The sequence below is a fragment of the Nuphar pumila genome, chromosome 5 (genome assembly GCF_984573655.1).
Source record: "Nuphar pumila chromosome 5, dmNupPumi1.hap1.1, whole genome shotgun sequence".
NCBI classification, from domain to species: Eukaryota; Viridiplantae; Streptophyta; class Magnoliopsida; order Nymphaeales; family Nymphaeaceae; genus Nuphar; species Nuphar pumila.
In genome coordinates, this window is record NC_143253.1 from 53,834,919 (window position 1) to 53,857,582 (window position 22,664).

Genomic DNA, 22,664 nt, shown 5'->3' on the forward strand with positions numbered 1-22,664 from the left:
GTCATGGGTGAAGGTAGTTTCCCCTTCGTAACCCCTTTCTCGTTAAGAGAGGATTATCCCTCTCTCCCCACTACCCATATGTAGGAGAGAGGGGGTTACCCTATTAACTGAGGGAAGGTGGGGCCCCTTCCTCTCCTCACTGCCCATTTAATGGGAGAGAGAGAAGGGTCCCATCCCTCCATTTCCTGACTGAACCAGGTATATTCGAGCCCACCTGGTTAGGCATTACAAGATATCAATATTTTCCGTTTATTGATCTCTATCTTTCAAGAAATCAATCCCCTTTGTTTGTAATATTGAAGATCAACGTGTAATTCATTTTTATTCTATTTCCTTACTCAACTGAAGGAAAGGAAGGGAAGAGCAAGGACATTTTACCAAATAAAAGTAATTTATTGCTATTAGTAGACATCTTTTTCATTCCTTACCATATCCATAGTATAATATCATGTATTTTTCCATGATTTTTAAATTAAATTGATAAAAATCATAAAAAATGTATTAATTTATAGGTGACGTCAGTTGGGTCTGGGTGTGGCATAGAGCCCACTGACAAGACCTAGATGAGCCAATTATAATTTGAGAAATTTTTCATTTTTAACCTTTAAATTTAAGCAAAAATTGAGTGAAATCCAGCTTAAATGCAAGAAAAAATAGGTATGTACACCGTTTGGTGTGCCTCAGAATACTGAGCACATTGGCGGCCTATTTTTTCAAATTCGGATTACAGTTAGCTCAAGAATTATATTTTTCAAAAATGACTTGCCTCTAATTTTGGCTTTTTCTAGATTGAATCGGACTGAATCCACTCTGTTTGATTTAAGTTAATATGGATCTGGATTCGGTCCAGAATCTGTATTGACAAAGATCTAGTCTAGGTAGGATCCATATGGATTTGGATATTGGATTCAGATCTGAATCCAAAATTCATACGTGGCCGATTTAAAACTTTAAAATTAATTTAAATTTTAAATCGGATAAGGTAGAGTTCTACCTAGGGTAGAACTCTACTCTATGGAGTCTTCTAGAAGGTGGTGACACCCTCTGGAATATTTTTAAAATATTATAAAATAATTAATAATTAAATAATAAATAAAAGAAAAGAATAAATTCTATATTATCTAGAAGATAATGTAGAGTTCTACATAAAGTAGAATTCTACTTACTTAAGCTTCTTTAGAGGGATGTCACCTTCTAGATTTAGTCAAATTAAAAAAATAATAAAATCAAAATATTAAGGAACCAATATAAAAAGGGGTTAGTCTCTCCCTCTCTCTAGAAAATCGTGTTCGAGAGAGAGAGAGAGAGAGAGAGAGAGAGAGAGAGAGAGAGAGAGAGAGAGAGAGAGGAATAAGATATGAGAACCCCAAACTCATGTGGGGCAAGAGAGAAGGAAAAAAGAGAAAAGAAAGAAAGAGAAAAAAAAAGCGAAAAGAAAAGGAGAGGAAAAGAAAAAAAAACCCTGTTTTTCATACATCCATTGTTTCTTTCTGGTCTTTTTCTGTGCTACGATTAAGGTGCAAATTTCTCTTTAAGTTCTTACGAAAAGAAATACGTACAAACTAATTTATGTATAAGTATTAGATGGGAAAAAGGAAAATCTGGTTTAAAAAGAATATGTATGTTCACAAAGTAACAATTTTATATTGTTCCTTGAGTTTGTCGATTTTATTTAGACAATGGCATATGTATTTTTCACATAAATGTTGATTTTCTTTTAATGGTTTTTCATGCTGAATATATATATATATATATGTCGACCTTTGATCATACTGTTGAACATGTTTTGGTGTGTTAAACTTGTTTGTTTATTCATGCTGCTGAAAATATTTTATTATTTCAGAATCTACAAAATTTGATTTGTGTGCAAATATGATCAGACTTGTAGTGTTTCACTTGAGAGCAAATCTGATCAAACTTGTCAATCTTTATTTGGTGCAAATCTAATCAGACTTACCGACCCTTATTGGGTACAAATTTGATCAGACTTATGGTGTTTTGTGCGCATGCAAATTTGATCAAACTTGTCGACCGTTATGTGGGTATGAACCTAATCAGACTTGCAATGTTTTGGTATGTGCAAATCTGATCAGACTTGCCAACCCTTATGTGGGTGTGAACCTGATCAAGCTTGCAATGTTTTGGCATGTATAAATCTGATTAGACTTGCAGAGTTTTATCTATGTGCAAATCTGATCACATTTGTCGAGTTGTTTTGGTATGCCAATTTGATCAGACTTGCTGATTTATGTGTATTTGCAATCTGATCGGACTTGCTAATTTTTTTTGTGTGCAATCTGACTAGACTTGTTGATTTCTGTGTATGCACAATCTTATCAGACTTATCGATTTTTATTGTTATGCAAATCTGATCAGATCTGCCCAGTGTTATGATATGCAAATCTAATCTGATTTGTCGACTTTTATTAGTAAGCAAATCAGATAAAACTTGCCAAGTTTTACTTGTATGCAAATCTGATCAGATTTGTCAACTTTTATAGTAGGCCAACCTGATCAGGTTTTTGTCGAGTTTCATAGTATGTAAATCAGACCAGATTTGCCGAGTTTCATAGTATGTAAATCTGAACAGATTTATCATGTAGTTAACATTTATTTTGACTGCAGGCTTATGTATTTGATTACATATTTAGTTGGATATGCATGATTATGCATTCGAATGTCATGTTGCAATTGTGTATATCATACGCATGAATCTGAAATTTATTTGATGTTTGCATAAATATGATCATATGCATGTTTGAATATTTTGCATAAAAATTGATCATGTTAATGCGTTATGCGAGCATCAATTGGCATGCATATGTGTTTGGTTTTATGTGCATTCATTTATGTGTTTGAATATGTATTGTGAATATGTTTTGAAACAATGTGTGTATGCATGTTCACTGAAATTTTGCAACAAAATGCATAAATCACTTTTATGATGAGTTGGTGGCCAGATGTGAACCACTGCAGGTTGTGTAGGCCAGGAGCAAGTGTTGCTCTACTTATTGTTGCTTTTATTTATATATTACAAAAATTTATTTTTTAAAATTAATATTTTTTTAAATTAATTACACTGTTAATTGTGCGGTTCTAGGCTCAAAATTGGTTTTGCCTGTTGATTTGCAAAATGGTTCTTGTGTAAAAAACTTGAAAGTATTTAAACATGTAAAAGAGACCAAAAAATGTAATTAATCTCATCCTTGATGTCCCTTCCATAGTATAGAAATCTTGGATGGAGGTCTTCGAGAACCATGAGGATAGTAAAAGTTTGTGTGCGATTGTGCCCCTGAACCCGATATGGTGGTTCACCTATCGGCTACGGTTTTAGAGAAATTTAGCCACTTTGCTTGGGGTGTTGTTGTTGACTCAGTTGTAGTTATTTATATACCAAGAAAGTGGTGTCAATGGATGTTGATTTCTCTGATGTCTCGGCATTAGATGTTGATTTCTAATATTTCGATGAATGATGTTGATTTCTGATATCGATCGAAAAACAAGTGTGTAACCCTGTAATAAAATATAAATTTGTGTGTTAAGTTACAACTAAAAACTTAACTTGAACTTCAAAAATTTATACATGTTTTGAGTATTCGCGGGTTTAAGAAAAAATAAAAACTAAAATTATATGCATTTAATAGAGACATGCATACAAAAGCAACTCTGATAAATAACTTAATAAGTTGTTTTTGCATTGAATAATGCATATTTACTGTTTGGCATTAGTTCATGCATTCATGCTTATTTTGTTTTGCATAATAATTGTTATTGCATGATATTTTGCCAAATGCTTAATGATAAATTGATTATGATAAGTTGTTAATTACGATATTCTTTTAAAATTTATGCATGAATTTGATTTATTTTATTTTTTTTACTGTTTGATTTTTTAGAAAAATTCGTATAAAAAACTTTGGTTGTCTTGTAACCCATGTTTGGGTTTTTGACAGAGGACCAATATTGAGATAGAAGATTTTTGGTGTCCTAGACTATTTGATATTTTATTAAATTAATAAAGTTTAAATTATTGTTCTTTAATTCAAAATATTGTCTGGTTTTGTGGTTTGATATATTAAATCTTTGAAAAAAACTATACGTGAGAATTAACAATTGATCTTTATCAATAGACTTGCTAAAAAATTGAACTATAAAGTTTGTTTTTGATATCTTTGATAAGATTGCGAAGAAAGTAGTGTCAACGGCGAATGACTTCATGCATGCAAGAACAGCAAGGTTGATATTTGTGAAACAGATCAAGGCTCTGTTTGGGATCCTTGAATTGGTGGTGAGCTTATGCAGAACCCTCGATTTTTTATGAGCAACGCATCGCGGTTTCCCCAACACTTTGTTACGTGAGCCTCACGGTGCTGGCAAACTGATGGAGGTGGAGATCAGAACGCCACATTTCAACACCATTCACTGAAAAAAACAAAAGGCATCTCCATTCCCAACACCGCATTCTGGCACAACGTTATTTTAGCAACACATGAAAATGGTGTTTCCATTCCTACGCAGGGCTTCCAAACAGAGCCTTAAAAATAGAAAACCTACCAGTTCGGTTAACTTGTCATGCCAGAAGAAAAAAAAAATCAAATTGGTGAACACATCATAGTCTTAATCTCATCTCAAATTTACAAGTTCTTCAATGGGCTGATTAAGGAACGGAGTCAATCGCCCATAGAAATTGCCATGCATTTTTTCCCGTTTTTTTGGTGAAAACCCCTCGTCACTGACAATGCATTGGCAGGTCTCCAATTGGTAAAGGGTAAAGCCCCTGAAATCCCCCCTGCCCATTGAAGCCAGAAAAGCTTTTATGCTAATCTTGTGGAATTTGTTTGTGATTAATGCTGGTGTCCAAGAGCGGTAGATGAACATGAATCACTCCACCACTAGAAGGATGACAGCAAAAACAAAGAGTTCTTACTCATATATTAATCCTCAAGCAACCAACAAACGCGCATGACAGATCACGAAAAGGTCATCATCTACTTCAACTTGCCCCGATTCCGAAAACTGAAAGAACAAACAATACATTTGCCCGATCCAAACACCATCCCCATACCAACAACACTACTACCATACTAGAGATGCCAAGATCAAACAAAATAAAAGCTACCAACATAACATTTTTTTTTCTTATTTCACGTAAGGAAGACGACCGATCATCTTAGTCGTCCAGCTCGTCCAGCTCGTACTGCTTGAGCAACTCTGCGCATACGGGGAGGGGCCTGTCGGCGACGAAGCCCAACGAGTTGGCGTATCTGGTGGCGGAGGGTATGCCGTTGTTGTGGGTGAGGGTGACCCCGGCGCGCTCGCGGCCGATCTGGACCTGAGTGCAGCCGCGCTGAGGGCTGCCGACCAAGACGGACTCGCAGATCTCCTTCTGGTGGTCGTTGGCCACGGCGATGCGGTACGTCCCGGTCCCGTCCGTCACTCCCTCGGTGCTGTACGTCACGAACCCACTGGTCCTGTCCTTGCACTGGACCTTAACCTTAGCACCTGTGCCAATCCATCATCACAAACAAGGAAATCAAAAGGTAAAATAATCCCCAAAGGCAAAACCGAAAATAGAGGAGGCAGATCTAGCCTGCCTGCGATGTAGGTGGTGGCGGGGGTCTCGAATCCGATGCGGCAGGTGTCGCAGTAAACGCGGCCTTGGACGATGAAGTTGTTCTGGGGCTGGGAGCAGTGGGCGATCCCCACCACTGCAGAGAGCAGACAGAGGTAAGCCAACATCACCATGGGTCGAGCCATCGATGCCGAGAGAGTGAGGGAGGGGGAATCCTGAGGAAGGAGTAGAAGAGGACTGGACTGGAGGAGAAAGAAAGGCAGACTGTCGTCTGTCGATGGGTTATTTTATTGATGAGAAGCACAGGTTTGCCAGCTCTTTGCGCGTCTGAGCTGTCCCTTATTTTTAAGTCGTGCAATGGTGCCCTTTATTTTTATAATGACGGATATGTCCTTCCGAATCTTCCCTCACCAGGGTAGGTTTTATTACTAGTATAAATGCATGTGGGGGGTCGTATTTTCAATTTTTTGTATTAATTAATTTCCGATCAACTTAAGAAGTCTGGCGTGCTCTGAGGGATTTAAACGGTGGAATCTAAGAACTGTTATAGGAGTTGCAAAGCACCTGGTAGATGGGATAGGAGTTAATGCATTTGGGATGAGAAGTGGCATTGTATTTACACTAAAACATGGAAGGATTTGGCAGCTGCCACATCTCATCTCAGCTACTACTAGTTTTCAAACAGATTCAGATTAAAAAAGATCAATTCAAAGTTTCAAACTCAGATTAGACCAACTTAAAACACAGTATTTACACCTAATCGGGTCGGGTTTTAGTCAGATTGGGGTTCAGATTTGAATGCAAAACTTAATACCAAACTTGGATCCGATTATTAATCAGATCCAAATTTGACTACCAAACATAGTGACAAAAGTTAAAAACTGCAAAAATCTTGGGAGTCAAAAACTCGGGAGATCTTGAAAATTTTCATAAATCTTGCATTTTTTTGGCAAAATCTCTGCAATAAAAAATAAATACAAAAATATAAAAAAATAAATTTTATAATATAATATAACTAAAATACATTTAAAAATAAAAATCTCGTGATAAATATCTGCTAAAACTGTAAATATCGTGATATTTGTCATGATTTGAAAATCTCACAAGAAATTGCCGTTTTAAACTTTCAAGCTATTTAATCTCGCAAAATTTGTTCCAGAGCTACCAAACTCACTTAATAAACTTGGATTAGGGTCAGGTATCAGGTTGCATCCGAAGTCCCAAACCATTTACGTCCCTGCTCTCTCTCTCTGAAACCAACGCCTCACGTCTTTACTAGGGGGGTGTTGGGTTGGGCAAGAAGGTAAAGAGAAACCAACCGGATCTTTGGTATTTCTGTTTTGATTGCACATCCCGTGATTACCTTAACTATTGCCAGCTCTATCAGAAAAGATAGGTCTATACACGAGGTCACGTGACCTTAGTTCAGATTTGCAAGTTCCTAATTATTTTGAGATTTCACGTCATATGCAGCAACCTGCTGGACAGCCGATCATCTTGGCATTCCTCGAAGTTCAGATGGATGTGGTGCCCATCTCCAGAAATCCAAAGACGGATGGTCAGCAGTACTGTTTGCAGCGCCTCTGCGTAAAAATGACCTTGTTTTTTTATTTTCTTAATCAATAAAAAATCATTCTCGATATGAGAAATGCGTTCTCCTAACCCCTTATTTGGGTTGGTAGAACCACTCTCACGTGAACTGTCCGATCTACTTGATCGACGGTTCACGCTAACAGTGTTTAAACATTTGAACGTTGTTGGTTTTGTTATTTTTTTTTTAAACAAAAAAACAAAGTGGTTCCCGCCCTTGGGACCTCCCCCTGTGTGCTCCCCAACTACGAACCTCTCTCTCTCTCTCTCTCTCTCTCTCTTGATTGTTCTTCCACTTTCCCCTCTCTTCCCTCTTTCCCCTTCCGAAGCTCGCCGGAGGCCTCTCTCTCCCTATTTTCCCTCAGCGGACTCCCTATCTTCCCTATTTCCCCTCACAGGACTCCTTCTCTTCCCTATTTTCGCTCGCTGGATGCCGCTGCTCATCGGGCCCACCTCGCCAGCTCCTGGAATATGACCAACCGTAAGCTCAGACTATGTCAACACCACCGCCATTTCACCCGACGGGTCTCTGATCTTCGCTGTGGTGCCGAAGCCCTCCTTATGGGTAGAGCCTCTTGCTCGCACGCTCCCTATTTCTATCCTTTTTTTATCATATATATATATTAGGTAAAGATAACTCTTTTTTTTAAATCATATCCAAAGATGGGTGTCTCCAATTTGGTGGTTGGGTCTTGGTCCCGATAAAATCCCAAATATCCTTTCTAGAGATTTGTCTAATACACTTCAACTCATCTTGCATGTTTGAGAATCCTAAATCTCAAATCTAAGACAAACACCAATTTAAGGATGTTTTAGAATCCGAGAGAGAAGGGGGCAATAAGATTTGGAGGTTTTGGGTGCATTTGAAGTAAAAAAATCTGACCAAAATGGTCACGGACATTCAAAGAACATTACAAAGGGGGTCTGTTTTGGTGACAATGGAAAAATAATTTGTTTCATATTAATTGGTGTGCAAAAAAATTGTTTTGGGTACGCCTCATTTTTCAGATTTACTACCGAAAATAGAAGGAATGTTGTTTGAGCTTATCAAACATCAATAAACATGGTCTCTTGAAGATTTCTAGCATGTTCCTGTAATCTCTCTCTCGTTTAGTTTACTTCCGCCAACTGACGAACTTAAGCCAGGTTTATGTAACTTCACCACTACTGCTCTTTCTTTTTCCATTAACACTGAGATAAAACCGTCGTCACAGTAACATTTTTTTATGTTGTAGCTTTTAATTCATCAAGAAGTTTCAGTTGTTGGGACTGCTAATGTAGCCCTGAATCGTGATAAATGTTTGCTACATTATTTTTCATACTGGCAGTCCAAAATCATTTACCCAAAATCATCTACTTTAGTTATTACCTGTGCACTCATCATGCTTTCTGTTTTTATTTTTTCTGACTTAGGGCCCTGTTGTTCTGGGTTCTCTTCTCAGTATGTGCTATAAATGTGTGCCATGGTTAAGTATATGGTGGTGCTCATATCACTTTTGGATATAAATGTAAGACGTTTCAGATCTTTTTTAGTTGTGAAACTGTTACTTTTCTTATAAAAACGGTTACTTTTTGTATACGGTAACCGTGAGATATTAGCCTAAAAATGTATTCTCCCATGCCAGGGGATCAGTGTATTTAGTTGCTTATCATAAACTTGCATATTCTTTTTTTGTTTCATATTAGGTTGTGATTGTTTAATTTAGGGGGTGCCTTTTTGTTTGTTTAATTTGGTTATGATTGTTGTCCTCATTGTTTCATATTAGGTTGCAATTAAATTTTTTATGGAGGAAGGCGATGTTTTTATTTCTTGGAATGGGAACATATGGTGACATGAGTAGAGAACCAGAAGATCATGCAATTAGGATTGAAGTATCTGATGCAAGTGATGATGATGATGATGACCTGAAAATAAGTGAGAAACTCAATGGTGATTTGCCAATGACTCAAGGGAACGTTTGCCCAATAGTTCCATTGGAGTTAAAACCTCAACTTGGAATGAGTTTTGATAGTGAGGAAGATGCATATGAATTTTATCACACATACAGCAGATGTGTTGGATTTAGCATTAGAAAGCACCACCAAGAGCATGCAAACATTGTAGGAGTACCAATCATGATAAAAGAAATTGTCCTGACATAAAACGCATGGGTAATATACTATACTACACTATGTCATAGGGATAGGGATTCAGCCAGACAGGTGCCACACCCGTGTCGATGTGGGTGTGGCACCGGGTGTGGTCAACCCGTCCCTGGGTGCGTTGAACGCATTCAGGGTCATTTTGGTCCAATTTTTTTATTTTTTTGTTTTTTACATTTTGCCCTATGAAATGGGCTGCAGAATTTAAAAAAAAAAATCAGCTGACCGCGCATCAGGACCCGCCCCTTGCTGGACTTTGACTTTGACTTTGACTTTGATTTTGATTTTGATTTTGATAGCTTTTGTCTCTTTAGAGTTGCCTATTCCCTGACGAGGACTTCCAGATTCTTCACCTCTCCTCACCCCTTGCTGGATCCCTGCAGGTAGTGATGAGAGAATGAAAGGACGGAACAGCCGAAGCGTGGATGCCTGCTTGCTGCTGCTGCTCTTGTTTTATAAAGGGGCACTTGTGTCCACAACATCTGACGAGCTTTGTTGGCATCCCATGCTATTCCTGCCTCCAAACAATGAATTCGCAACGTTGGTGTTAACTTGGAAATGATGATTCATCTTCCTCAAAAATTAAAACCAAAATTGAAGAGCCTTTTGAAGTCTTTATCCTTCAACCATCCAGATCATTCTTCGTCAAGGATTTTCTCTCTCCATAATAAATGATAATGGTGGTTGTAGCCTTGGTGGCTATTAGTATTCACTTTTCTCCTGACGAGATGGGTGCTCTAGCCGTAGCCTGGTGTAGACCTCTCTTTTCCACATGTCAAATCCAATAAATTTCTTTTAGCCGTCATCCAGAGTCCAGACCGGAGATCTGTGTGCAACTGTATATAAAATGAAATTTGAAGAACCCTAGCCAGTGGCGGTGGAGCCGTAGGCCTCGTGAAGACTCTCTCTCCAACAAACCACATCAAACCTTTCACTTATATCTTTTTCATGAAGACCAGGGAGTTTCAGACATGATTGAATCATGACAGTCAGCAGATTACAACGGGCTGGGTCGATCAGATTGCCAATCCTTTCAGCTCATCAATTTTGTCCTGTTGCACCAAAGTACACAACAATCAGAACGTGGGTAACAAGTCTTCAAACAAACACACCAGCAAAAAAAAACTGGTTATAAGTCCTCTCTCTCTCTCTCTCTCTCTCTCTATATATATATATATATATATATATATATATATTTTTTGCCGCACCCCCGCACCGGGTTTTTTGGAAGTGCTGCATCCCCGCACCCGCACCCATGTGACATAGATACTACATTATGCATAACTATTGAATTTTGCTATTATTTTTGTTTGCACTCATTTACTATGCTAATGGATTGTATCGTGTTCTATGCATATTGATTATAGGGAACAAGCAATGAACACCAAATCTAGGATTACTAAGTGGCAGTCACTTGCATGGTCTTATTATTTTGCACTTAAATTTTTTAATTCATGTATATTTGGTTTTTCTTAGTCATTTGATGTTCTTGTACGTTTTTCAATTTCAGGGTTGCTTTAAAGGCTTAATCTCTAATGGTGGAATTTTGGTTACCTCTACATGCATTTAAAAGAGCTCTTTTGTCGTCATGGTGAATGGAATTTGCTTAAGATTATGAACTGACTAATGGTACCTTGTTCATGATATTCTAGTGCCTTTCAGAAAGCTGTATTAGTGTGATCACTTTCAGTTCTTCCTTTCTCAAAGATCATTATTTTTATGATATATTACACAAACTCTAGTTTATTCATCTTTAAAACCTGCTCTTTAACTTCACTAAGTAATGCACTAGTGTTGTCGGAAAGTTATGTTGATTCCACCAAAATAGTGCACTAGAAGTGTGGATATCTGTGGTTTTGTTTAGTTGCAAGAGAATCCCCAAATGAAAAAAATGTGCATGAATATTGGAATAGCACTGAGAATCTGATGTACTTAAAATTGTTGCTCTATTTTATTTTTTTACCAAGTAATGTTTTTTAATCTCCATGGCATTGAAACTATACTTTGCATGATTATTGATGTGGCATGCACATAATGTAAATTTTTTGTTCATTCATTGATTTCACTTTCTAATTTCGAATGGCTTTTTATTTGTCATAGGGAAATCAAGATTCTGTTAACCTGTAATTTTGCTATGGTTCTTGATCTGGCATGCGATGAAGCTAGAAGAAATGATGGAATGTGTGATTGTGGGGTGTTGGTGGCTTTTTTGTGGTGTCCAGTAGACAGTTATCTGAAGGGTGTGCAAGTGGGCTTTTTTGGTTCATTTTGACATACAGAAATTATCTCTTATTTAGCATTGTAGTTGCTTTGTTTGAAGGCCAACAAACCTTTGAATGTTTAAGACTGATGTATATTGTTTTTTTGAGAGACTGATGTATATTGTTTTTTGAGAGCAAAGTCATGTGTATTGTTAAATTCAATAACTTATTTTAGATTTGGCTAACCTTTTAAGTTTTCACCATTTTTCAATGATATGATATCTTGCTGGGAAGGTTGTGGCATCCCACCCTTGTGTTCATGTATGAAGAGAGGGAGACGTTTATGAAGAGAGGAAGAGTGAGAGATATTAAAGAGAGATGTTTTGGAATGCATAAATCATTTAGAGTTTTAATGTAACTTATTTATAATAGGTAACTCTGTATCATATTTATGAGCTTAGATTAAACAAAACCCACATGAAAGTATGTTTTCTAAAGGAGTCCGAAATGTCTAAAGGGATCCGTGATGGTCTGGGAGATAAATGGTCTAGAAGTCACATATTACTCCAACTAAGCTTATTTGTAGAAAACTTATTTTCTAGAAACCTGAATATTAACCAAAATTGCTCTCGCAACGTATCCACTTATATACTATTCCGAAAGGAAAAGCTGCAACTCACAGCAGAGCAGTGCCATTATTTCCATCAAAAGGGAACATGAGCCACAGTTTGTGGCATGTCCAACCTATGATTATTTCCAACTGTATTGGCTTAGTGGATTTGTGACATGAACGTTTGGTTGGCCCATAGGGTGAAGTTAGCTGCAGAGTTGCAAATGTATTAGATTGCATCACCTTGGTTTACATGCACTTTTGCTTTGATTCTGTTGTATCCTTTATAATTTCTTTTTATGTGCAAAGCACTTTAAGTTGAATCGATTATGACTTGCAAACTACAGTTTACCAAATCCACTTAATGAGCCGATTCGTCCATAATGAGAATCCATATCCTCAATAACAGTAAGGGGCACATATTAATCCAGTTATACATTAATCAAAGATCCAAATTTTAAGGAAAAAAAAGCAGGAAAAAATAATCACAGAAGTACATAGCACATGCATCGTCAGCAAAATCTTAAAAAACAGATACATACCATCACCATCAAACCCTGCAAGCACCGTAATTTACAAAGAACAAGGTGGAGGAAAACAAAGCATTAGGGAATAGTTGTCCATAAGGCAAGCAAATCCTATGTCCCTAAGGCCCAAAATACATGATAGAAACTGTTCTTCATAACAACACGAACATGTCATGTCAGCATACTCCTAAACAATGTAGTGCCTGTCAAGTTAGCTTGCTGCTTGGCATGATAAATGTAATATTGTGTGTATTTTCTTGATTTATAACTTTGAAAATTCTAAAAATTTTGCCTCAAATGTAACGACTCCAACTCGTACTCATGAAAAAGTGATAATTTTTTTTTTAAACAAGTGCAGAAACATTCCTAGAAACCTAGAGCCCTTACAGTTAAATACAACCATCACCACAAGGGATCTTATACTCATCTTTCAAACCATACTAAATCCAAACTTTATTTATTAAAATGCATAGAATCTGAGATATAAGCAAATAAAATATAAATAAAACAAAAAGAAAAGTCACGCTGTCCAAAGATATCTGTCAAACAGTCGTGTAGTCCCCTCGTAGCTCATCTCAAAGTAGATCGCCTCACTGGGCATCCGAGGCTGCGAAAAACATAAAAGTAGGGGTGTCAAAATTCAAAGAATTCGTTATATGAATTCATCTAATGAAATAAATAAGTAAAAAAAACATAAATAAGATTCATACAATAATTTTGAGGGATGCAATTAATACAAATTCATAACTCAATTAACTATTCATGTAATATGAAACAATTATTAAGCATGAGAGAATAAATTAATAAACAACATATACCACAATTTAAGCAATAAAGATATTTTGTCTGCATTCGGAAACAACCATCATGCATTCATTAATATATCACAATTAAGAGAACAAGTAAATATGCATGATCTAATGCATAGCGGAAATATGCATGATTTCAGTACAATGCATGAATAAATTATTATCTTTTATCAGAGTTTTCTTTTCATATGCATGTTTCTATTAAATGCACACAATTTAAGTTCCTCTTTTTATTGTCGTTATTCGCAGATACTCCAAACGGGTAAGAATTGCCGATGTCAAGTAGGGTTCTCAGGCTAACTTAACACACAAGTTATATTTTATTACTGAGTTTCAAACTTAGCCCTCGACCGATATCAGAAATCAACTCCATCTATCAAAACATTGGAAATCAACAACCAATGTCGGGACACTATAAAAATCAACAACCATAATGTCACTTTCTTGGTATACCAAAATAATAGATGTGTCTACACACCACCCCCAATCAAAGTGACAGATTCTTCTTAAAACCATAGTCAGGAGAAGAACCTCAATATCGGGTTTAGGGGCAACAACAACGCACACGAAGTTTTAGTATCCTCACGGTTCTCCAAAACCCCAATGTCCAAGATTTTTATACTATAGAAGGGACATCGAGAAAAATATATTACATTGTTATTTAATTTATTTTATCTTGTTATTAATTCATCTTCTTCAATTTGCAATTCAACATCAAAATTAATAACACATGCTCGCAAATCAACATGCACAGCTCTTCACGGGACCACAGTCGATGGAAACATAGAATAGTACAATAAGAACAGTAATATCACAATGCATAACAACATCTCAAACAAAGAATAACACATGCTCGAGGCTCGCACAACCCCTGATGATCCATTTTGATCATCTATGCATTCATATGCAAAAATCATGAATAACATGCCACTATGGATTCACTTCACATGCTTTCAAATGCACATTCGCACATATATTAAACAATGATGTGCATAGATAACACTTTCATATGTATGTGCTTACATATTCATGCAAGATACAAGTATCTTTCATGAGTCCTTTTATGTCCAAATACAAATGAACATGCAATTGTATATAAGTAAAACAACAAAAAATTTAGAACCTTTGCACATGGGAGCAAGATGTACAAGTAGACATCATTACATTAGAGACATGGTTATACATAGCTACTTCCTCACAAGCATGCAAAACTCAATTCTGTCAGGAGCATAACCAAAGAAATCATTACAGGCGAAATCTGAAAGTTTAGTGCACTTAGTTAAAATTTCAAGAACCTAATATAACATATCAACTATGCCCAAATCTGAACATTACATCCACCTAGTCTGATTCATGGTCCATATTGAAACTTTTTTAAAACATTCACAATCATAAATTTGCAGTCACTACATATGAAAAAAAAATCAGATTTCTAATTCAGTAGAAATCCCAAGTTCTCCTTTTTTTTTATAAAACATAGTCTAGCACCCAGTCGGCTGGGGTTCGGCTCAGGCCCAGCTGAACCAACTCAGCTGGGTCTGACCTAGATAGACTTGGCACGGGCTGGTAAGAAGCTGTCAGGCTTGTACCAATCCAGTCGAGCTGGGCCTGACAAGGCCCGACATGCCCAGCCGAGCCACTCAGTTGGGCTGCCAGGTGCCCAACCAGCACCAGGCTAGGTCTGGTCCAGCCTGACCAAACCCCAGCCACGTCTGGCAAAGCCTGGCATGTCAGGTCAGATTCTGCTGGCTTGACAACCAGCCCACTAGAGAACCTAACATATATATATATATACATATGTTTATAATTTTTTTTTAATTGTTTTGGCTCGCCCAGCCGAGCCCACTCGGTTGGGTCCAGCAGACCGATCAGGCTTGCCTAGGCCTAGCTAAATAGGGCCAAGTCTGGTCGGGCCTACCAGCCGGTCTGGTTTGTCGACTAGATCACATGCACACCCCTATTCTTCATATTTTTTTCTTTTGAAAAGGAAAATAAACATAATGTATATAATGCAAAATTACACATATTTAGACTCAATGATGCACGCATATGCATGCTCAAGTATGCATATAAATATATGATTCCACTCGGTTTTGCATGCTTGCACAGATTCATATATCAAGTATGCTTGAATATGCATATATCTATTCCGTTATGCATGATTCACAACAAGCAAATACGATTTTATATATTTTCAGATTAGGCATGCATCTATCAACAAGGCAAGTTACAAGAATACATGTAACTACTTCTTATTGCATCCCATTACCAAAAAATTTTACATGCACTAAACTTGGACCACTGTTCTAAACATGGCAAATTTGTCCATATTTAGGGATCCGCAAATACAAGCATCAATATACATATTTTTTCCCAAAATAAGCTTCAAAAACGAGAAACATCAAACCCATATTAGAGTAAATATTCTGATTTACTCTTATTACAAGGATTTTTGCTAAAATATTGCATGGAATACAAATTCATGCTCTTTTTCTCACCCAATTCAAGGGAAAGACCCGTACCTTTATCGTGGATTGAAAAATAAAAAAAAATAATTGTGAAAACAACGGATGATCGGAGAAAAATCTCCCTTCTTCTTTCTCTTCCTCTCTTTTTCCTCTCCTTTCCTCTCTTTTTTTCTTCTCTTTCTTTCTTTTTTTTTAAGGGTTTATATAGGCTTCAAGGGGGGTGACGATCCCCCCCCCCTCTTTGGCCCATCTAGAAGGGGCTAGAGAGAGAGAGAGAGAGAGAACTCTCTCCCTCTATGGACTCCTTTCTCTCTTGGGTTTTCCGAAAATTTTGGACTCTTAAGTTGACTTTTCAAAATTTTATTTCAAATAAACTCTAGGTCTCCCAAACCTTCTTAGATCCTTCTAGGTGTGTTTAAGGACTCTACTAAGAGTCTTAAACAAATATCAAATTAAATTTTCAGAATTACAGAAGCTTCCAAGATCCAAATTAACTTGGGAGGCTTCTTAACATTAATTAATTTCAATTTAAAGGTTTCTAATGAATTTAAAGTTAGAAAATTTGTTGGGCATGGATTTGGATCTGGATATGAATCCAAGATCCAAATCCAAATGGGTCTTGGGCTGGATCAAATCCAGATTAATATGGATCTTGGATAGAGTTCAAATCCATATTAATTTGGATAAAATCCATCATATCTGAACTGACAAACTACTCATTTTTTAAAAAATATGATTTTCAGACCAACTACAACCCGAATCAAGAAAAATAAAATATTGTTACTCTCAAAATTTTGAGACGCATCCAACGATATATAACTCAAATTTCACTTTTTAAATTCATCCAAAAATAACTCAAATTTCGCTTGAATTTAAAGATTAAAAAATAAAATGTTTTCTCACATTTTGATTGGCTCATTTAGGCCTTGACAATGAGACCTGGGCTAAGCCCAGATTTCAAAGCAATGGTCTAAAATCGAGAATCTACCATTTTTTCTATACTTAGCCAAAATTTTTAAAATCTCAAATTTAACTAAGTGTGAAAATACACGATATTACATTAAATATTGTGTGTAATATTATATTTAATGATATTCATAAAAATCATGGTAAATAACCTTAAATATAGGTGGCATCAGTTGGGTCTGGGCGTGGCCAGAGCCCATTGACAAGACCTAAATGACATAATTAATTTTTGAGATTTTTTTTGTTTTAATCTTTAAAATCAAGCAAAAGTTGAGCGAAATTTAGGTTAAATTCAGGCAAAATTTGAAAGAAAAAATTAGGTAAGCATACCTTTAGATGCGTCTCATAATTCTGAAAATGTTGGTGCCTTGTTTTTCAAAAATCGGGTTACGGTTGACCCGAAAATCACATTTTTCAAAAATGACTCGCCTCTATTTTTACCTTTTTTTGGATTGGATTGGACTAGATCCGCTCTATTTTATCCAAGTAGATATGGATCTAGACCTAGTCTAGGATTCATATTGACTAAGATCTGGTCCAGGTTGGATCCATGTGGATTTGGATCTTAAATCCAAATTTAGATATGAAATCCATCTATGGCAATTTTAAAACTACTTTGAATTTAAAGTTTAAAAATAACTTTAAAATAGAATAAGGATAAGGTAGAGTTGGGTAGAACTCTACCCCATATGGGCCTCGAGAACCCCTTTAGAATATTCTTCAAAAATATTAATTTAAATAAAATAAAAGAGATAAGATCTAGATGGATAAAGAAGGTAGAATATGGTAGAACTCTACCCATATGAGAGGCCTCTAGAAGGGACGTCACCTCCTCCCTAATAAAAAAATTTATATAAGGGTCTAACTCATCTCTCTCTAGATCTCGTTTTCTAGAGAGAGATAAAAGGAAAAAGGGAAAAAAAGAAAGAAAGAAAGAAGAAGAAGAAGTGGAAGGAGAGGAGGAAATCCATCTCTTGCCAATCATCCAATGATTTTTTTTTTGTCTTTTCCACTTCCTAACTAAGGTATGAGTTCCTCTCTAGATTCATATGGGAAGAAAGGGATTTAATTCATGTTCATGTAAAATATTAGATGGAAAAGGGAAATCTGACTTAAAAGAATATATATATTTATGTAAAATGATGATTATATATATATATATATATTTCATATATATGTTTAATTCTTGAGATTTTTGATTTTCCTAGAATATCAAATTTTGAAAATATATATAATTTCAATTCCATAGATGCTGATTTTTCTTGAATTGAGATTGAAAATGCAAATAATACATGTTAATGATTATTTTTTCTGCTTATGCTTATCGGGTATATATATATATATATATATATATATATATATATATATATATATATATATATATATTCATGCTTGTGAAGATTTCTTGCTCACGCAGGCTGAATATATATACATATTTGTATATATAACTAAATTTCAGGATAGTTGATTTCTATAAAGCTAGACATATATGTGTGTGTTTTAGTTTTAACGAGTTGCATATTCATATTTTGTTTGTATTGTGTCTTATGTTCATGTAATTGAATATGCCTATTTCAAAACAGATTTGTCAAGTTATATATGTATTAAAAACTCTAATTATATTTAATGGATTTGGGTTATCGAGTTTACCTGCATACAATTGATCATGTTTTGTTGTCTTTGATTGTTTGCTTCACATATACATGCATCTGAAAAATATTTTCTAATTTCAGCTTTGTTGAATTTTATTTTTGTGTACCTGAATATCATGATTTTGGATTTTTCGGCATGTGTTCTAGATTAGATTTGCCGAACAACATGCATATGTTGTTTCAGATAAGATCTACCGAACAACATGTAGACATGTTGTTCTGGATCAGATTTTGCCGAACAATATTAACACGTGTAGTTCTGGGCTAATCTAACATTTTTTTCACATGTTGACAGATCTGCCGATTTGCACATGTCGACAATTTTGTCTAGATCTGCCGAGTAAATGTTCTTTCAACTTTTGATTCAAACTTGTCTGGTTACATGCATATACAACTGACTATTTTTTATCTTGATTCAAACTTGGGGTATTATGTTCATGCATCAGAATACCATATTTTTTAATTACATGCTCATGCATTAAAATGCAATGGTTTAAATTACTTTTTCATGCATCTGTATTTTATTATTGCTTAAGTTTTATTGATGTGTATATGCAGCCAACATGATGTACAGGCTAATATGCTCGATGGTCTGGTCGACCCATGCACATGCTCTTGAGCATGTATATGGATCAACCAGCACCTGATACAAGTTGTTATGAATATAATCTTGGGTTTAGCCGACCCATGTACATGATTGTGATTATGTACATGAATCAGCCAGCATACTAGAAATATGTATTTTCAGCATTGGTCGACTCATGTACATGATTTGATCATGTACATGGATCAGCCCCAATTATTGGCTCGATAAGAAATTTCTGTATAGTTGATTTTGTACATGAATTGATAATGTATACATTTAATATTGATTATGCATTCTTTTTGAAATGATACATAAACATGATTTTGTTTTGATTAACTTACAGTAGTGTGTATCATATGCATGAAGCTAAAATTTATTTGGTGTTTGCATAAAGGTGATCATATACATGTTTGGTTATTTATGCATAGAATTGATCATGATATGTGTTCTGCAAGTATCTATTTGCATGTTTATGAAATTGGCTTTATCTGCATTCATGCGTTGTGATTGAATGTGTATTGCGGACATGTTTTGAAACAAAGTATGTGTTACATGTTCACTAAATTTTTTTGCAAAAAGATACATAAATTATTTGAGATGCTTTTGTGGTCATATGTAAACCACTGCAGGTCATGTGGGCCAGGAGCATGTATTGCTCCAATGTTGTTGACTTTATTTATACATTGCAAATTTTATTTTTAAAAATTATTGGGTTTTCAAAATTAATTTTATTGTTAAAATGTGGCGAGCTAGGGCCTGAAATTGGTTTTGCACGTGGATTTGCAAATTAGTTTTTATGTAAAAAACTTGAAATTTATTTAAAATAGTAATTAATATCTTCCTTGATGTTCCTTATACAGTGTAGAAATTTTGGATAACGATTTTGGGAAAATCGTGAGGATACTAAAACACTGTGTGCGATTGCCCCTGAACCCGATGTGGTGGTTCACCTTTCGGCCATGATTTTAGGGACATTTCAACCACTTTGCCTTGAGGTGGTGTTGTTGACTCAACTATAGTTATTGGTATACCAAGAAAGTGGCATCAATGCTTGATGATTTTCATTCATACCCCGTCATTAGAAAAAAAAATTAATGTTTCGATGGAATGTAAAGATTTCTGATATCGGTCAAAAAATGAGTATGAACCCCAGTAATAAAATACAAATTGTGTGCTAAGCTACAATTGATGACCTAACTTGGAGTTAATAAATGTTGTGACCGTTTTGAGTATTCACAGGTTTAAGAAAAAGTAAAAACTAAAATTGTGTGCATTTAATAGGGACATGCATACAAAAGCAATTTTAATATCATGTATGTGCATTGTATCATGCATATTTGCTATTCTGCATTAGTTTATACATTCATGCTTATTCTGTTTTACATGATAATTGTTATTGCATAATACTTGTTTAAATACTTGAATGGTAAGTTAATTATGAATTTTTTTATGATATTCTTCTGAAATTATGCATGAATTTGGTTTATATTATTTTCTTATGTTTGGATGTTTAAAGAAATTTGTACAAAGGACTTTGGTTCTTACTCGTTTTCAAAACTGTTTTTCAGGACCGATGCTCAGTGATGGTTTAACTTGCTAGCTGGAGTCTGCGAGCTTTGCGTGACATTTTCTAGGTTCTTGATAGAGTGGCTCCTTAAGACACACTATTTCATTATTTTTACTTATATTATCCAAGTGATTATTCTCCTTTGATTCAATGCACCGTGTGTTGTGGTTTGGTATATATTAAATCTATGCAACCCCGAATTCTTGGTTTTTGTTTCCACAAAATTTTTTTTTTAAATATTTACTATTTTTACAAGGATCAGTTGGTCATTACAATAAACATTAGACTAAAACCAACATGTTACTTTATAGTTCTTTTATAGTTCTGCGACTTCTTGAGGACATGTTTTTCTTACAAAGATAGTATGTTCTCGTTTGGGTTCCGCAGCTGCAGCAGCTGCTCACCAAACTCAAGCTTTATGAGCTCTTGCTTGAGTTTTTGCACAGTGAACTTTGTGTAATCTTCTGAATCACGTTGACTGTCATCATCATTGGGTTTAAAAATAGCACCCTCTTCATCTGTATGAATGTTTATGGGACTAGTCATGCTCTTGGATCTCTTGTTTGCCCTCACATCAGCATCTGTTTCCATATCTTGAATCGATTCGATACTAGCATAATCATCAAAGCGTGAGCGTTTAGCATGTGAAACAGTCTTGAGTTTGTTGTCTAAGGCAGCCTCATTCAGACGCACTGACGCCAACTCTTGTTGAATTGAATCTAGTGTTCCTTGGGTGGCTTGAAACTGCAAGGAGGGAGCCTCCGCTCGAGTGCATGCTTCAGCATGAGCTGCCCTTTCAGTGGCCAAAAGGCTTTCAAGTACTTTAACTGTGGTTATCCTCTGCTCATTTGTAGATTTGACTAGTTCCTCAATTTCTTCCTCTCTCTCATCTACTCTTGCTCCAAGCAATGAAGCCTTGGAAATATCATTCATTTCAGAGGCACGGAGTCGTTCAACCTCTCCATTAAATCTAACTTTTGTCTTTCGAGGCTTTCAATTTGTCTCTCAGCTCTTTCAATCTGAGCTAGCCTTTCCATTGCCAGGCGATGGACTTCACTCTTTTCTTTCTGTGCAGATGCTGCCTCACTTTGGGCATTGTCAGCCAAATCAAGTGCTCGTTTGGCCTCCTTCTCAGCAGATTTGTACCTGTCCTCAGTTTCCTCAAACCTTTTTGAACTCGGTCAAGTATTTTTCCTCCAAATGAATATTTTCTTGCTCTAGTATTATTGCTTCTCTCGTATGACTGAGTTGTAGCCTTCGTAGAATCAAGCATTTGTCCTAGCTCCTCAACTTGAATTTTCAGTGCTGCATATTTTGTATCTTTGTTTTTCAATATTGACTCAGCAATCTGCAATTCTCATAGCCGTAACAATGTCAAAAAAATGATCTATGCTTGTAGAAGACACATTAAATGAAATAATTTGCAATAATCTAAATCTACCTTTAGCTGCGAACTCGAACTCATGACCATACGCTCAGCCTGCTCAAGTTTTGCTACCTTTGTCTTAATTTCTTCTTCCTGTTACCAGATGGGAGGGCAATTAAAATAAAAAGAAGGGGGAGAAAGAGAGAGGTCATAAAATAAAACCATAATGTATATGCTCAAGTTTTTAAAACAATGGAAAAGAGAGGGGGTCCGGTGAGGGAAAATAGGGAGAGAGAGGCCTCCAGCGAGCTTAGACAGGAGAAAGAGGGAAGAAAGGGGAAAGAGGAAGACTGATCAAAAGAGAGAGAGAGAGAGAGAGAGAGAGAGAGAGAGAGAGAGGTTCGTACTGGGGGAGCCCAAAGGGGGAGGTCCCAAGGGCAGGAACCTCTTTGTTTTGTTTTTTTTTAACCCAAAACCAACAACGTTCAAATGTTTGAAAGCTGTTGGCGTGAATCGTCCATCAGGTAGATCGGATGGTTCACGTGAGAGTGGTTCGACCAACCCGAAACAAGGGGTTGGTCGAACGCATTTCTGGGATGGTTATCGGC

At 36.0% G+C, this 22,664-nt stretch overlaps 2 protein-coding genes across 2 annotated transcripts in view; one reads left to right on the forward strand and one right to left on the reverse strand.

The window, feature by feature from the left end:
- The window catches only part of LOC149837611 (uncharacterized), a 131,474-nt gene extending 119,714 nt beyond the window's left edge, over window positions 1–11,760 (forward strand). The window contains exons 10-12 of the mRNA XM_090006145.1: window positions 8,929–9,313; window positions 10,815–10,933; window positions 11,405–11,760. Of these exons, the coding sequence (XP_089862271.1) occupies window positions 8,929–8,994 (66 nt within the window). The 3' untranslated portion in view covers window positions 8,995–9,313; window positions 10,815–10,933; window positions 11,405–11,760. The remainder of the gene's footprint in view (window positions 1–8,928; window positions 9,314–10,814; window positions 10,934–11,404) is intronic.
- On the reverse strand, window positions 4,903–5,831 carry LOC149837613 (pollen-specific protein C13-like). Its single transcript, XM_090007441.1, has 2 exons — window positions 5,595–5,831; window positions 4,903–5,502 (listed from the first exon to the last, which is right to left on the reverse strand). The coding sequence occupies exons 1-2, from the start codon at window positions 5,755–5,757 to the stop codon at window positions 5,171–5,173; spliced, it is 495 nt and encodes a 164-aa protein (XP_089863567.1). The 5' UTR covers window positions 5,758–5,831; the 3' UTR covers window positions 4,903–5,170.
- Window positions 11,761–22,664: the final 10,904 nt, after the last annotated feature.

Coding starts and splice junctions, on each gene's coding strand:
- LOC149837613 (XM_090007441.1), bottom strand. CDS start 5,757: ATGGCTCGACCCATGGTGATGTTGGCTTACCTCTGTCTGCTCTCTGCA. Junction 5,503..5,594: donor CGCCACCACCTACATCGCAG/GCAGGCTAGATC, acceptor GGATTGGCACAG/GTGCTAAGGTTAAGGTCCAG.